Raw genomic sequence first — 15,765 nt, forward strand, 5'->3', positions numbered from 1 at the left:
CTACCGTAAAGTGCTCGACTTCGCGCGCAGGTCGTCGGGCTACCGAAGCGGGGGTGCCATCCTCTCCGCAGAGGATCAAAATTGTGATGGCATGTCTTCGGATCATCCTCCAGAATGTTTCCCAGACCGTCACCAATAGCCCATTGTGCAGCTCTAGTGCGACGTAAATCAACAACAACAACATATTATTGTACTGATTTTAATTATAATCTTGTGAGCAAGATTATACTTGCTCTTCAAATCTTTAGATTTGAGCCCTAAAAAGCGTTTTGAAAATATGCTTTCGCATTCTTTTTTTTCAACATACATTATATTTTATAAGTAAATTACATTTGTATTTTATAATTATATACATTTTTATTAATTTGAAAATGAACTATTGTGTTTTTCTGTTCAGGAAAAAGATTGGGGAATCTTAGAAATGGTCCTAACAGAGCTACCTAACTTTTTGAAAAATAAATCACTTGTTGTTCGTGGAAATTGCAGTATTTCTTCTTTGTGCTCAACTTTATGTGTCATGGTAAATATATTTGTCAATGTGCAATTGTATTTTTCATTTGTGTAATTTGATTTTTATGTACGATGACTTCTAATTAATGTGTGCATTCTAGCAACTTGGAAATTAACTTTAAATATTTTAACAACACCCACTAGTAAATAAAAAAGTGAATAATTCAAAATCCTATTCACCACACTATCAATATATAGCATTTAACTCATTTATAGTAGTTTAATTATTATTCCTTTATAAAAATTTGTTTTGTCACACTTTAAATTTTGCTACGCAATAAAGGAACAATTTTTTTTTATTTTATTATCGTACCATTCCATAAAATAAGTCCACCATAAAAGTAAATGTTTATGTATCTTTCAATCTTTGAAGTATGATTCTCCTTTGCAAGCTGTGTAATTCATATAAGCCATTCATATGGAGCATTATAGTTACATGAGAGATTTCCAGGGTTATTTAATATATTATTCAGGAATAAGAATTAGTAATGATATCTGTAACCGTAACTCAAGAGTTGTCCAAATTGTAGATAATCGCATAGCAAAAACATGATTATTTTCAAGTTAGTTATTAAACAGTTGCTATGAGCTGTAATTTTGAGTTAGAAACATTGTTAGCTACATGAAAAAATCCATTAAATGAAATAAAATATTTGTATTGTATAACGTTTATAGACTTTGTGAAAGAGTCAATTTGCTACAACTTGAAGTATAATATAGCTGAAAAGAATAATAAAAACTATAATTTTTTTTCTTCCTTCTTCAATCTGTGCACAATGGACTTAATCAATCAGAGCAAATTGAGTCTGTAAGAAATAAAGAGATAATCTTTGTGGGGAATGCATAATCTTGTTTTTTTTTTCTTCTATATTGTTTGTGTTGTCAATATCAAAACTCTTCTGTGTTACTTTAATGGAATTATTTTTTTGATAAAATTAATTAAAATAATTAATAACTTTTTTGGAATTTAGAAATGAAAGCATTCAATGTAAATCAATGAATTCAAATTTACGCCATTCATTTTAAACCCACATCATGAGCATTGCAATGTTTGAAATTTTTACGAGTTCAAAATAAAAATTCACAGTCACAATATTTCTCTAAATTTTACAGATAAGAAAAAAAATGTTTTATATCTGTTAAATAAGTGCAAAAAGATTATTTTTATCCCTTTTTTTTTTAACTTTAAATAACTTAAATCAATGATGACTCATCAAAATTTTCTTCACTTGACTGAAATATTGAGGGGGACTTTTAGAGATTTCTATTTAATTACTACTGTCTCTCTGCCAACAATACTCATGCACAAAATTCTGGAGGAGCATAGTGGTTCATTATTTTCTCTTAGAACTTGTGTGAAATAAATTTTTAAAGATGTCTAAGCAAAAGTTAAAATCTCTCAACTTGGTTGTTAAAATTAAATATTGATGTGTAGAATTTCCCTAAATACTTATTTGAATTAAAAAAGTTTCACTAAGGAAACAGAAAAATTAAAGCAGGACTTATTAAAACATTATTAAAAAACTTATTAAAACAGGACTGTTATTATTCTAAAGTGGAGAATCAAAATTGTAAATTGTAAGTTAAACTTCATCAGCCTATCCAATGAGAAGTATTTTTAATTGTCTTTAATACTTTCTTTGTGCTTCACTTTACTTAATTGTAATATTTTTCATTTTGTGTAATTTTTACTTCTATATTTTATCTAAGGTGAATGATCGAAACTATGGTTTTCCTGATTCTCTGAAAAATACTCCACCAAAACTCAGCCGCACTGACATTCACACACTCATATTTCCTATTGTGTCCGCTCTTACTTCATATCATGGTAAAATGGAACCCCACATGCAGGTAATTTTTCATCTATGAATTTTGTAACATTTCACTACAGCACTTTTAATAAAACTGTCAATTCTAAGTTTTTTTATGTCATACACCTTGTTTTTGTAGATCAAGAAGTAGTTATAGATATATCAAAACCTTTTAAATATAGTCTACCATTCAATATTGTTCTGCCTATCTTATTACGGAAATTATAACAATATTTGCACAACAGCTTGCAATTCTCTAAAACAACAGTTCCCAATTTTTTGCAGGTGCGGAACCCTAAATAATTTGACGGCTCCCCGACTTTATAAATAATGAAGTATATAAAATAAAGCATACAAAATCAAGTGTTATTTTATTAACCAATAAAAAAACTACTTTATTTTAAAAATATTTTTGAATGTGTTTTTTTTAATAATATTAAATTGGGTTTTATATCCAACAGTTTAATTTGCACTTCTGGGGCTGTACTTAATTTGGTTTTGAATTCCTTTTTGGAGGTAAATACATAAGTAGAGATTAATCAAATAAGCTGCATTATATTTTTTGTTGAAATTAAAGCCGAAAGAACTGCTTTAAATGTTGAAATCAATAACCAGGGAAACATATTTCTTTATTAACGAATTTAGTTATTTTTATTTAGTTATTTACTATATGAAACAATATGGAATTTTATTTTATGACCGTCGATGAACAGCTAACCCAATTTTGGGTTTACAACTACTATTGTTCAACTCCATAGCCTTGTAATTTAGAACACAATCCGGGAGACGAGGAAACTCCTGGATCAAGTCTTCGGAAAAATTTGCCTTTGTGCAGGACTTTTTGATGGAACTAACCTGCATTTGCCTTACATAGAGAGGAAAATCACGAAAAACTCCCTCGGTTAGCCTGGCAGCAAAGGGACTCTAACCCATGATCCGTCTACCACTGAGAACATTTTGCGTTAGCACTGTTGTTGGTGCGGAATTCTTGTGTACCAACCATAGCTGGGATTCAAACCCGTTTCACCTTATTGGAAGGCAAACACTCTATTCTCTGTGCCACTCAGATTAATATGTTTTAGATTGCTGGTTAACTTTTAATTCTATTTTGTATTGGTATCTTTCTTTCAGAGGCTGCTCATTAAATGCCTTCAAACAGGCTTGGTATCAAGAAGTGCAAAGATCTGCATGGAAGGGCTAACTTTGTGCACTTTGGAAATGCAAAATTCTATGGTGAAGCTTCTACCTGATGTGTTATTGAAACTATCCAAAATTTCTGCTACTGTGACTGTGGCTGTGTCAGTTTTGGAATTTTTATCATGTAAGTTTTGTTTTTCAGTTCTATACTAAGATTGAGATTATTCTATTATAAAAATAGAATAATCTCAATCTTAAACTTTGGAAATAGAATTTATACCTACTTATTTTTCTTAAATATATTCTTTTTTAATCCAACATATTAACTCGACTAGTAAATAATGTGGCTTAAAATTGTATAGTACTTTCTTACATGAATAAGATAGAGAGAGAGAGATTAAATATTATGTAAAAATAATATTCCTCAAATCGTAGTTTTTCTTTTCTATTTGTGTAAAGCAAATAAAAATTAGATACAAAAATTCTTCTTTAAAATGTATTTTGTCCGAAGTACTCTCAGATATTTCTGAGCTTCAAAATTATAAAGTTCTAGATTCTCTAAAAATTGTGTATCTGTTACAAATATTTTTTATTTATGGTTTTATTAATATTTGTCTTTTTTAATATTTAGATTTAATTAGATTGCCTAACCTCTATATCAGTTTTGTTGAAGATCAATATATGAGTATTTTTGCTATAGCACTTCCTTATACCAATCCTTTTAAGTAAGTTTTTTTTTTCATTCTTGGTATTTAATTTTTCTTCATTCCTTTCTGTTAAAGATTTATTTCGTATTGCTTTACTACTTTAGATTTATAGTTATGATCAACAGTGTGAAAAATAAAATAGTTGCTGTTAAGACACATATTTTTGTAAAATAAGGCACTAATAATCTTTATAGACATTGGAAAATTTTTAAATTCTTCTTTTATCTCTAAAACAGTCTATTTTAGGCATTTTGTGACATTTAAGTGTAATAGTTTCATGCAATGTAATTATGTCATAATGTAATTTATCTGAATCTCTGAATCATCACCTTAATTGTATCAAAAACGGTTTTAAAAAATTAGTCGAATATATTAGTCGAATTACAAATATTAATTATTGTTAGATTAATTTAATATTGTATTATTGAATATTCAAGGAAACCTGATTTTAAGCTTTCTGTAGTATATCAGTTATATTGTTAAATTTTAATTATATTTTATAGCCTTTTTTTTAATTTCATAGAAAGAACATTAAGTGTTCAATACATAGCTATAAGCATAATGTACAGAGTGACTATAATGCTAGATATCATAGAATTGTTTTTGAAAATTTATAAAAGTTTTTTTTAATAGAACAGAAAATTATTTCATGCTTTGCCTCTAGATTGCATATTAATAAATGTCTTTGCCTCAAAAGGCTCCTCTTGTTGTGATACTTTAAATCAACTTCTTTTTATTGAAGCAAAATAATTTTTCTTTATTAAGTCATGCACAAAACCTTCACAATTGTATGATAACTAATTTTGGTTGTAGATAATTTTGAACTATAGCATTTTAATGATTTTCATATTGCTGTTTCATTAAGAAATTTTGTATTGCTTTAAAATTCTAATTATAAACTTTTTATGTGAAATTAATTAATTAATTACAAACCATCATATTGTTTAAAAAGGAGCATCTAAAAAAATATAAATTCAATTGAGTAAATATTTATAAAAACAGTGAAATTTTNAAAAAAGAAAGAAAAATCGTAAAATCTTACGAGGAAAAAAAAAATTGTTTTTAAAAATGGCAAGAAAATTTATCGAATTTTGTTCCGTTTTTTTGGTTTTCTGATTTCCGGATAACGGGTTCTGTACTGTATAAACTTTTTATGTGAAATTAATTAATTAATTACAAACCATCATATTGTTTAAAAAGGAGCATCTAAAAAAATATAAATTCAATTGAGTAAATATTTATAAAAACAGTGAAATTTTGAGATTGGTTTCTTATTTTTAGCAGATTTGAAGCACGGAATTTTAATTTAAATTTAACCGAAGTGTGATTGTGTCTAAGTGTATTTTGCATATTATTTAAAAAACAATCTTTAAAGAACACTCCTTAGTCCTTTAGAATACAATTTCACATCAACTTATGCTTTTAAATGTCTAAAACTTTCTTTCCTTCAATTCAATTTAATACCACCAGCCTATTGTCTTTAAAACCTAAATTTTCTTTTCTGTTTAGAATTAGCAGTAATTAATCATTCTTTTGCATTTTTCTTCTTCTTAAAGAACTAACTGCTCTATAATTTAAAAATCTTTTCTTTAATATGACTTGCAACTTAATCTCTTACCAAAGTCGACTGAAATTTAAACTTTCTTTGGAGTACATTTGAAATTTTCTCAATGTGCATTTTAAAATAATATCCTAAAGACTCAGTCAGTTACATAATGAACCTATGATTTAACCCTTTATTTTTCAATGCTGACCTAGTCGCTACCCATACCTAATTTGAATAAGTTGCTACTAATACCTAATTTGATCAGGGTTCACTAGCAATCTCTGTAAAACAGTTTTTCTCGGTTTGTCAGATAAAAAGCAATATAAAGCTTACAGATTTTTCAGATAAACATTATTATATTTTTATGTATGTTATAAATATTAAATTTCAGTGCAATATAAATTGAAATTATAAGTTGTTAGTTGTTTTTGCTATTTTGACAAGTATTTATTTATATTTCAGATTTAATCAATACATAGTTGCTTTATCTCATCATGTTATAGCTATGTGGTTTTTAAAATGCCGTATTCCATTTAGAAAAGATTTTGCCAAATTTATTACAAAGGTATTTCATTCATTTCAGTGCCTATAAATCTAGAAAATAGCTTATAAACTGAGTAATTTTTTATTTTTTAGATTTTAATTTCAGACTCATAAAATGCCAATCACTAGTTTAAGTTGATAAAAAAATTATAAAGGATTATTAAAATTTTAATCTTGATGGTTTTTTAATAGTTATATTTCTATATTTTGGTATTGCAAATACTAATTCCGACTACATAAATGTACTTTGAAATCTTTTCATGTATTATTCGGTCAATATTATGCATGCAATTTAATTCTAATTTTAACATTTAATTCTAATATTTATTAACATTTTAATTCTAATGCATGTGGCTGGTTTCAAAAGCCATTTTATTGAATTATTTTTATTGTAATCTATGACATAAAGCTTCGTATTTAATAAATTAGTAGTATTTTATGATTAGTTAACATTCAAAATGTGCAAACTAATGTAAAATCATTTGACAGAGCTTGTTGAAATGCTATGAGAGCTATCTTTTAAATAATTTAGACTAATCTATGATGAAATTACTTTTAAACTAAGAAAAACTCTTAAGTTAAAATATGCATATCGGGACATAAGTTAAATTCTATGAAAAATTAATTTTACGTTGAATAAATTTACAAAGCTATGATTATTTTAGTATTTTTAGATCTTGGATTATTAAATTTAAAGCTAGAATCTTTGATATTTATTAAAAATTTATTAAGTGTTCATCCTTACTTTTATTTTGTTTAATTTTGCTTTTTTAACAATATTTAAAATTTTATTTTTTTAAGAAAAAGTATTGATCTTTCACGGAATAATTTTTCTTTTTTAGGGTTTAAGGAGCAACTTGAGTGTTCCCAGAGAAGATAGCAGTCGCAGTGACAGCCATCGAAGCAGTGGGGACCAATCATCGTACGTTTTGAATTCTTATTATCACATATATAAAGATATTATTTATTTTTGTTTTCTGAGAAATTCCAATTGACCTTTCTTTCCTGCTTGTATTCAGTTAAAAGAAAAAAACTAAAAAACATTGTTAAAAAAAATTTCAGCATTTCTTTTTGACTTTATTCACATAATTCTGTTTATTTTAATATATAAATGTGCATTTGTCATATTTTGAAATTATATTGAAAGTGTAAAATCATTCATTTTATACAAAAACTGTAATCTACATAAATATAACTCTCTCTCTTTGCCACTAAACTTTAATCTTTATATGCAATCATTTTTGTTTAGCGTTATACTTTTTTAACAAGCCATCTCACTCATGTCATTGTTATGCATATGTGTTATAAGGTTTCTTTGTACTGTTTTGTTAGTAAAACTGTTCTACAATTGTAATCTATTTTTTATAATTTCCATTTTCAAATTTTATTAACATAACAAACATCTTTGTATAGGAATGTGTGAAAGAAGTCACAAATTAGAAAGCAATGCTATAAATGTTTGTTTTTTTCTTACTTAGAAATTTTTTTTAATTTTTTGTTCGCAAAACTCGTGTTTTTAAATTTTTTCTTCTCACAGGGGTCTTAGTGAAATGTCAACTGAAGCTATAATAGCATTACATACTGAGCTTATGGAAACTGGTCTGGATCTTATGGCCCGATTTACATTTGGTATGGCGGCTAATGTTCCTAAAAGGTCAGTTACAATTAATGTAATTCAGTTTAATGTATGAGGGAAAAAACAAATTTAATGTGGTTAAAAGGGAAACTTTCATAAAAAATATTTTAATGACCTAAGAGGTTTTGCAAACCCTTTAGGGGGCTTAGAAGTTCTTAATTTTTGTCTACAGCACAGGGGTAATGAATTGCTTTCAGTTACAGAACTTGCTGTATCAAACTTGAGTACAACTATTAAATTTGTTGGGCTGGTATCTGACTCAATTTTTTTTTTCAATTTTGTGCATACAATTATTTTTAGTAAAATATTTACTAATTAGCATTCGTTAAAATACTTTCAAACCTTCTCATTCAGAAATTTAATAATAATGAAACTCTATATTTTAATAAATCATGAAAATTTACTACAACTAACACAGAAGACTGTAACTATTTCTATTTTCAAAAAAGGGTTCAAAATGTTTTCAGTCATTCTAAATTTCAGATGAATAGATCTGTACGGACTGCTTTTAACAGGGACTTCAGAACTATTTGGTTATTATTTAAAAAAATTTTACTAATATTGTGATTATGACTATTTAAAAACTTTTGCTAGACTTTTTTAGTTACTTAGTTTTCACTTATAAGTTACCATATTTTTTTTTTACTTTATTATTTTAGCTATAGTTTTCATTTGCTGATAAGAAACAAAAATATTTTTGAATGGTATAATTTCCTTCCTTCTTTATCATTTTTCTATTGGGAGGAACCCATATATTTTATCTAAATTAAAATTGAAATGGCAAACTTTGGTGTGCCTTTTTTTTAAATTTAAATATATTTTAAAAAAATATTTATGTCTGTTTATAATGTTTTAATTTATATTACACAAAAAATTTTGTGGTTATTTTTTAAGTTAAGCGTGCCATTAACAAATCTCACAAAACTTGTGTAAAATGAATTTAACTTTTATTATATTTTGTCTACAATTTTTATGATTTTGAATAGAGTGCTGCAGAATCTAAATAATTTTTCTTACTGTAAGTATGAAGTGTAATTAAGTTTGTGGGTGAATTGGTGTATGGTCTAAATTTTAAATGAAAATAATATTTTTTCAATAAGCTGTTCAACTTTTTTGCATATTTGCTTATTTGTATAAATCTTATTTGAAGTTGATTTCAAACTCTTTCTTACTGGTTTTTTTTCAGATAGGTATTTTATATTTGATTAGATTGTTTCTCAACACAAAGAAAAATCTTATTTCCTACATGGAAAATGAGTTTTCTGTGTGTTGTGTTACATCGTTAGCTCTTCCCAAACAATGTGTGTTAATTCCGGCTTTTTCCCTTTCGGAAGATTCAGTTATGCTTTCCTATACAAAAAAGTTTTGTTTCTTCGTGTTATTAATAAAAGAAAAATGTGTGGAAAAGTAGTACATTGAAGGGAATTTTAAGGGAGAAGAAAATGATCTCTTAAACATTTTGAAAATGTGGTTTTGTGATTATTTTTCCCTTAGCCTTCCAATTATATTTTTTTGAACTGAATAAAATTTGTTTGATGAATATTTTTCTTTTTTCAATGTCAGATCTCCTGTTGCGGAATTTCTTTTGGAGAATGGTCAGAAATCTAGCTGGTTAATTGGAAATAAAATTGTTACAGTAACAACCAGTGGCTGTGGTACCAAATCTTTTAAACGTGGCTTGTGTGAGAGGTGCTACACATCCTGCAGAGAAATATGCAAGAATTTAGAATCAGGTATTTAATAGTTTTTTAACATTAAAATTTTTTAAGCTATGAATTAATTGACAATGGTTTATGCAGCCTGAAAAAATGTACTTAAAAATTTCTTTGTTTTTGCAATTTAAGTTTCCCTCAGAAATCCTTTAAAAATTGTGTCAAAACTCAATTGATTAACTGTATATTTCAGTAGTTTTCAATTTATCTTTTAATTTATGTATGTTATTTTATGTAATGATTAAACCATCTTTGCTTTTTCTATCCCAATTAATTAATTAGAAAGATGATTAAAAAATGTTCAGAGTAAAAATAAAATTTTTTACCACAAGTCTTAATGACTGGGCTAGTTCAGTAATTGAAATTCTACTGCAGTGATATATTTTATTCTTATAATTACTGTTTATTTTAGTAATGTACGAAAAAAGCAAAATGTTTTGGAACTTTTTTTTTTAATTTTGCAAATGAATAAGATATGTTGGCTAGCTAATTGATAGAAAATATTAATAGAAAATCGTAAACTATACTTTGTCAGCTAAGATAGGATTTAATTTTGGTGTCATGAAAAAAAAAAAGATGTTATGTTAAATCGATGCTCTGTTATGTTAAATCTTGTTGAAAAATTGGTAGTATTACAGAGATGCCAACTTGCCCCGGACAGGAAATATATATTTTCAAGTGGTAGTTTATCAATTGCGATTCTTGGTTTAATAAATTCAATTTAGTAGATTTTTATCCACCACTATTTCTAAATAATTTGCAGGCTTATATTATTCCCTACTCTGGAATACTTATGCCATGCTGTACCTTTTAAAAAGCAAGCAAAAATAGTCAAATATATGCAAAATTTGCTTGTAGTTATTTACCGTTTTTTCAATTATTTCGGCGTGTCCGGAGCAGTTGGCATCTCTGGTATTATCAGCTCAATAACCAACATTTTTCTATTCTATGATGAATTTTATTTATTTTATTTGAAGATTTCTTATTTCTTAACAAAATTTTCATTTGTTTTTTGATAAAAATTTCTTTGATGGAATAAAATTCAGAAATTTGATTTAATCTTTGTTTGAAAAAAAATTTGGCTTCAAATCCTAAAAATTTGGCTTCAAATTTTTATCCGACCTAAAAACATTGGAATTTAAAACAGAATTGGAAAATATACTTTACAATTTAGAGTTCAAAGTAGTATTTAAGAAAATTGTGACCTATAAAATTTTCAAGTAAACTATTTGTTTTTATTGAATTCGAAAAACACATTGAGTAACAATTTAATAACCAGATGTTTCTTCAATCTCTATAATTTTATCTTTATTATGTGATTAACCCAGTTGCTAAACTTGCTAACTGTGATTTTTAAAATAATTGAATTGTCAATCATTGAATTATCAATACGGCATTAAATTTAATCAACTTCAATATAAATGGGGTTTTTTTTTAATGGCAGGCACTTGGGGTTTGTCCCATTGGCCACAGAAATGCCAGAACTGCTACTCTCTTCTCATTACCCAGTGGGCACCTGTGGGGAACCCACGGCGGGAGAGCAGCGTCTCCCACGTCACACAACCACAAATCCCTTTACAGGGTGGATCACATTCACACAGAGCGGAAAGGACATAGAGCACAGAGAGAGAAAGAAACATCCAGGCCCTGAGCAGGATTTGAACCTGCGGCCAATGGCTCCGCAGTCAGACATGCTAACCACTCAGCCACCTGTTCGGCTCAGTATAAATGTACTTTTTTAAAAAAAGAATTCAATAGCTTTTCAAATTTAAACAAAGAAAAATTTAATATGCTTTTATTATTTCCTTATGTCAGCAAATTTTTTATCTGGGCTGTTCGTATAATTGATGTTATTACTTATATCCATATCTTTCCAAAAAAAGTGTATCGAGAAAAATATTAAAAAGCCTTGCTCTAGAATAAGCATAAAAACTAAGTTAGTTTTCTTCAACCTTAAAATAATAATTGGCATGAAAAATGTACAAAAAATTGAGCAAGTTATTAATTAAGAACAAAACATTATTTCTATTAAAAACTAATCTAAATTTTATATATGACTTCCTAAATAATGATAATTTTAACATTAACTTATATTTTCTGCTATATTTAACTTCAAGCATATCGAATGATCTTAATTTATTTACATATTAATGTTTATATCTGTATAAAATATTTTATTTTGTATGTTTTAGATGACAGTGGTTCCAGCTATACAGAGCAAGATGTTATGCCTCGCCCTCAAAGACCTAAAAAGGAAGAATTTCAGAGTCAAAGGAAGCGTCATAGATCGGCTATTCAAAGAAGCACAACTTTAACAGAAGCTGCCCTTCCTAGCATACATCAAGCGAAAGATGATATACTTTTACACTATCAAAAAGCTCAGGATCCAAGTTTGCTAGAAAGGTTTTTTTATCATAACCTAATTGTCGTAAAATTGTATGGTGTAAAATAATGAAATATTCATTTTTTAGATTATTTATTATTGATAACTAGTAATATTTTATTTATAATTTAATGGGGCCTCAAAAAAATAACTTTTTCTATAACTTATAAAAGGTGTTTTATTTTTATTTATTTTTTTTGCTTTTTTTTTTACTTGTTCAACTAACTTCATCTAGGTGCTATTTAAAAACAAAACATTTGCCCTTATTGTTTTTCAACCTATATATCCCGAAATATGAGATTCTGTGGACTGTAAAATAATGCTTTTTTTTTTCTTGGAAAAGGTTAAATTTTTTTAAGCATATATTTTAATTTCTTACCTTTATATTCTAATATTTGAAGGTTAACTGAATGCAAGTTTCACACAATCACTCACTGAATGCATATTAAAAAAATTTATGCATGCAAAACATTAAGTGTTATCTGCAACCTGGAGCCGATGGAACATTCTGTAAATCATTAAATATGCTGCCATACATTTAAAGTTTAAAGTTCTATTACAGTAAAGTCTATTTATCTGTTCTCTCATAGTTTGTTTTGTCTTTAAGAATTATTTTAAATATTATAAAAAAATTGTTACCAAATAAAGAATTGTGGTTCTGTGTAAACTAGGAATTGGATTGTTTGAAAAGCCATCAGTTTAATGTTTACAAGTTTAAAGTTGAAGTGATTAAGAGTGCGCTCCACCGACTTTAATTTGCAGAAAACTCACTGCTTCACCATTGTTGCCATTAACTCTATAATTGTTGTTAATATATTTGGTTCATTAATAAACATGTGTGAACATGAAATCTTGTAGTTCTAATTAATTAGCTGTCAGATGTATATTAATCTGACACTCAGGGCAATATTGAAGAAGAGAAACAGTTTTAATCCAATTGGAGTTTTTCTAATGAAGATCTACTTTACATGCAAGTATGTAAAGCATTCTTTAAAATGGTAAAATGGTTGGACAGTAAAAATATGTGCTTTACATGACCTTATGTGAAGTATTCTGGTAAATGATAAATAAAGTTGAGGTTTACAAAATGCTTATTTGATGGCAGTTGTTCAAACGATTTACACACCCCTGATTATTTTTAAATTTTTTTAATCAAATTATTGGTATTAATGCTTGCTTTTGTTTTCTATTTTTAGGCACAGTGCTTCCTTTTTCCCCTCTAACATAAATATTTTTGGAGACTCATCAACTGAAGAATCTGCCGATAGTAATGAAGCAATTTTGTTTTATCTCTTACACTTTTTATTTCCTTCTATTATAGTGTGTTTTACTTTATTTTTTCTAACTCTTATAAAGAATTAGTCAGGTCAAATTCATTTTTGCGTTTTCAACCAGTTAAACCACATGCTTGCTGAGATGTCAGTGATTTTTTTCTCAAAACTAACAGTTTTCAATATTAGGGATTGTTCAGATATTATTTAAGTGGAAGGATTTCTTATCTGCTTATTTTTTCTAACAATAAGGAAAGTCCAAATTAGTAGAAAAACCTTTTACATATTATTTGAATGGCCCCTTACTTATTTAAAAATTAAATGTTTCTTTAAATTCATTAGAAGTTTTCTGAATACCAACTACGTACTCAGCTTTAAAAAAAAAATCTAAATTCCAGCACTTAGTTAAGTGCCTTTTAATATGTATGAGTTATCTTTTGAGTGATGAAATCTGATTGAAAAAAACATTATTTGCTCTAAATTTATAAGTTTTTACTGTGTGCGTTATTTTTAAATGGGAGTAGATTTTGCTTTAATTAAAATGTTGGTTAATAGCAAAACTAAAGAAATCTAATCTGATTCCACTGACTTAATAAATTGTTTTAATATTTAATTACTTTAAACTTTGGGGTACTTTTTATTTCTACTCTTTGGATAATATAGCTTATATTAAGACTATTTCATTTCTGTAGATAAAGATAAAGAGGAGAAAGGTCATCACCTTTGTAGCTGTTGGTGTGCAACATGGGCTGAAATTCATATACGGCGGCCAACTGGCACTACCTCATGGATGATGAAAAATCAAAACCATCTCATTCTTCCATCACCACATCCAGTAACTATTTCATCTTAATATTTTTTTCTGTTCATTTAAGAGAAAAGAAAATTCTTACAAAATCTCTGACTTAAATAATGTACATATATATAGATAAATTCTAATAACATACTATGTGTATATGTACCCAGTGGCAAAAACTCACCAACAGAGCAGCAGGTGCTGCAGATTATTACGGCATCTGCAAATTATTTTTCATTTCAGTTTTGTTTTTATTTTTAAAAACCGATCAAATAAATTGGAGGAAATCGCTATGAATATTTTTCTAAAATACATCTAAACCTGTTTTTAATAAAGATTAAAAAGCTGATTTGAGAGAACATTTCAAAAAATAAAAACTAGAGTTTTTTTTTTTCTGTTTCTTGAATATAGGCTTAACTGTTTTGTAACTGTTAATAAGTAGGCTTTCATTATTTCTTTCATTTTAAGCTCATTTACAATTACGTTATTATTTAGTTTTTTTAAGGTATGGATACATTATAAAGAGTATTTTCTATCTTAGGATAATCATGATCTATTTTGAAATGACTTTTTCTTGAAGAAATGTGTCTTGAAGAGGAATTTTACCATTATTCCATCCAATTTTCCTTATATTTCTAATTCTATTATGTGTCAAATTTTATTCATTTATATTATTTTTATGTATACATAATCAGAGAATCCATACTAAAATAAAATAAAAATTGTGTAAGACATTTTTAAATAAAATTAAAATTTGTAACTTAGCATGACTACTGCTTATTTTGCATTGGCATGGGATGCTACTCTAGTAACTGCCACGCACTGGCAGAAGATTGAAGAATAATGTATTCAGAACCTGAGTAAATTTAATTTCCTTTTTCTGGTTATTTACTGGAATTTCTTCTATTTCAGGATATTCCGTTATCCGTCTTGTCTTCCTTAGTCTTGCCACAAAAAGAGGAATTAGAACAAGATATAGAAGTACCCTCCTCTGAAACTGAAAGTGAATCTTCAACTGTTGCTGAATCTGATTTCAGTAAGCTAAACGCACGTTTAATTTTAACGAAAAAATTTGTTAATTAGTGACTAATTTGCTTCATCTTTTTTGTTTCAAGAATTCAAATCTAATTATCTTTTTTTTTTTTTCAAATATTTTTTTTTTTTTTTTTTGATAGGTGGAATCTTGGCCTATTCTGTGTTATTCATTTTTCAAAACCACTTCAATGTATTTTAACTATATGTGTAATTTGTTAATACCCAGCATATTTTAAATTTGATTGCATTGTATTAAAAAAATGATAAAGTTTTGACTCTCTTAATTAGTGATCCTTTCATGTAGAAAAAGTTTTCGCTTCGCTTTGCTTTACTGAAATTAGGTAAATTTTGTAATAAAGAAAATTTTGTCCTAAATTTTTTTTTCTTTACCCCCTTCTAATGGGTCAATTTCTTTAAAAACATGTATGCTGTATTTTATACAATTTTAATTGTGAATTCTTTTTGTTAATTTAAAACTAACTGAAAGTAAACTCTGCTCAAACCAGTCCATGTTAACAAGTCAATACTCTGGTTTTATCAAGGGGTAGAAAAGAAAGTAATTACTACTAGCTTTACTTGTATGAGTAACAAGGGGTGACAGAATAGGAGATCGCATTGACGTCTCAATCATTTTCACTATTCGTCAGACACAACCATAAAGCCAGAAATTGAAAAATG

At 27.3% G+C, this 15,765-nt stretch overlaps 1 protein-coding gene across 3 annotated transcripts in view; it reads left to right on the forward strand.

Annotated features, from left to right (window-relative positions):
- The window catches only part of LOC107451445 (TSC complex subunit tuberin), a 57,184-nt gene that overhangs the window by 26,471 nt on the left and 14,948 nt on the right, over window positions 1–15,765 (forward strand). For all 3 annotated transcript variants that reach the window (XM_043054983.1, XM_043054982.2, XM_043054984.2), the window contains exons 21-32: window positions 398–520; window positions 2,221–2,361; window positions 3,453–3,642; window positions 4,090–4,183; window positions 6,174–6,276; window positions 7,097–7,176; window positions 7,792–7,908; window positions 9,454–9,623; window positions 11,795–12,005; window positions 13,182–13,252; window positions 13,949–14,091; window positions 14,965–15,088. In XM_043054983.1, the coding sequence (XP_042910917.1) occupies window positions 398–520; window positions 2,221–2,361; window positions 3,453–3,642; window positions 4,090–4,183; window positions 6,174–6,276; window positions 7,097–7,176; window positions 7,792–7,908; window positions 9,454–9,623; window positions 11,795–12,005; window positions 13,182–13,252; window positions 13,949–14,091; window positions 14,965–15,088 (1,567 nt within the window). The remainder of the gene's footprint in view (window positions 1–397; window positions 521–2,220; window positions 2,362–3,452; window positions 3,643–4,089; window positions 4,184–6,173; window positions 6,277–7,096; window positions 7,177–7,791; window positions 7,909–9,453; window positions 9,624–11,794; window positions 12,006–13,181; window positions 13,253–13,948; window positions 14,092–14,964; window positions 15,089–15,765) is intronic.

Source organism: Parasteatoda tepidariorum, chromosome 2 (genome assembly GCF_043381705.1).
Source record: "Parasteatoda tepidariorum isolate YZ-2023 chromosome 2, CAS_Ptep_4.0, whole genome shotgun sequence".
Lineage (NCBI taxonomy): Eukaryota > Metazoa > Arthropoda > Arachnida > Araneae > Theridiidae > Parasteatoda > Parasteatoda tepidariorum.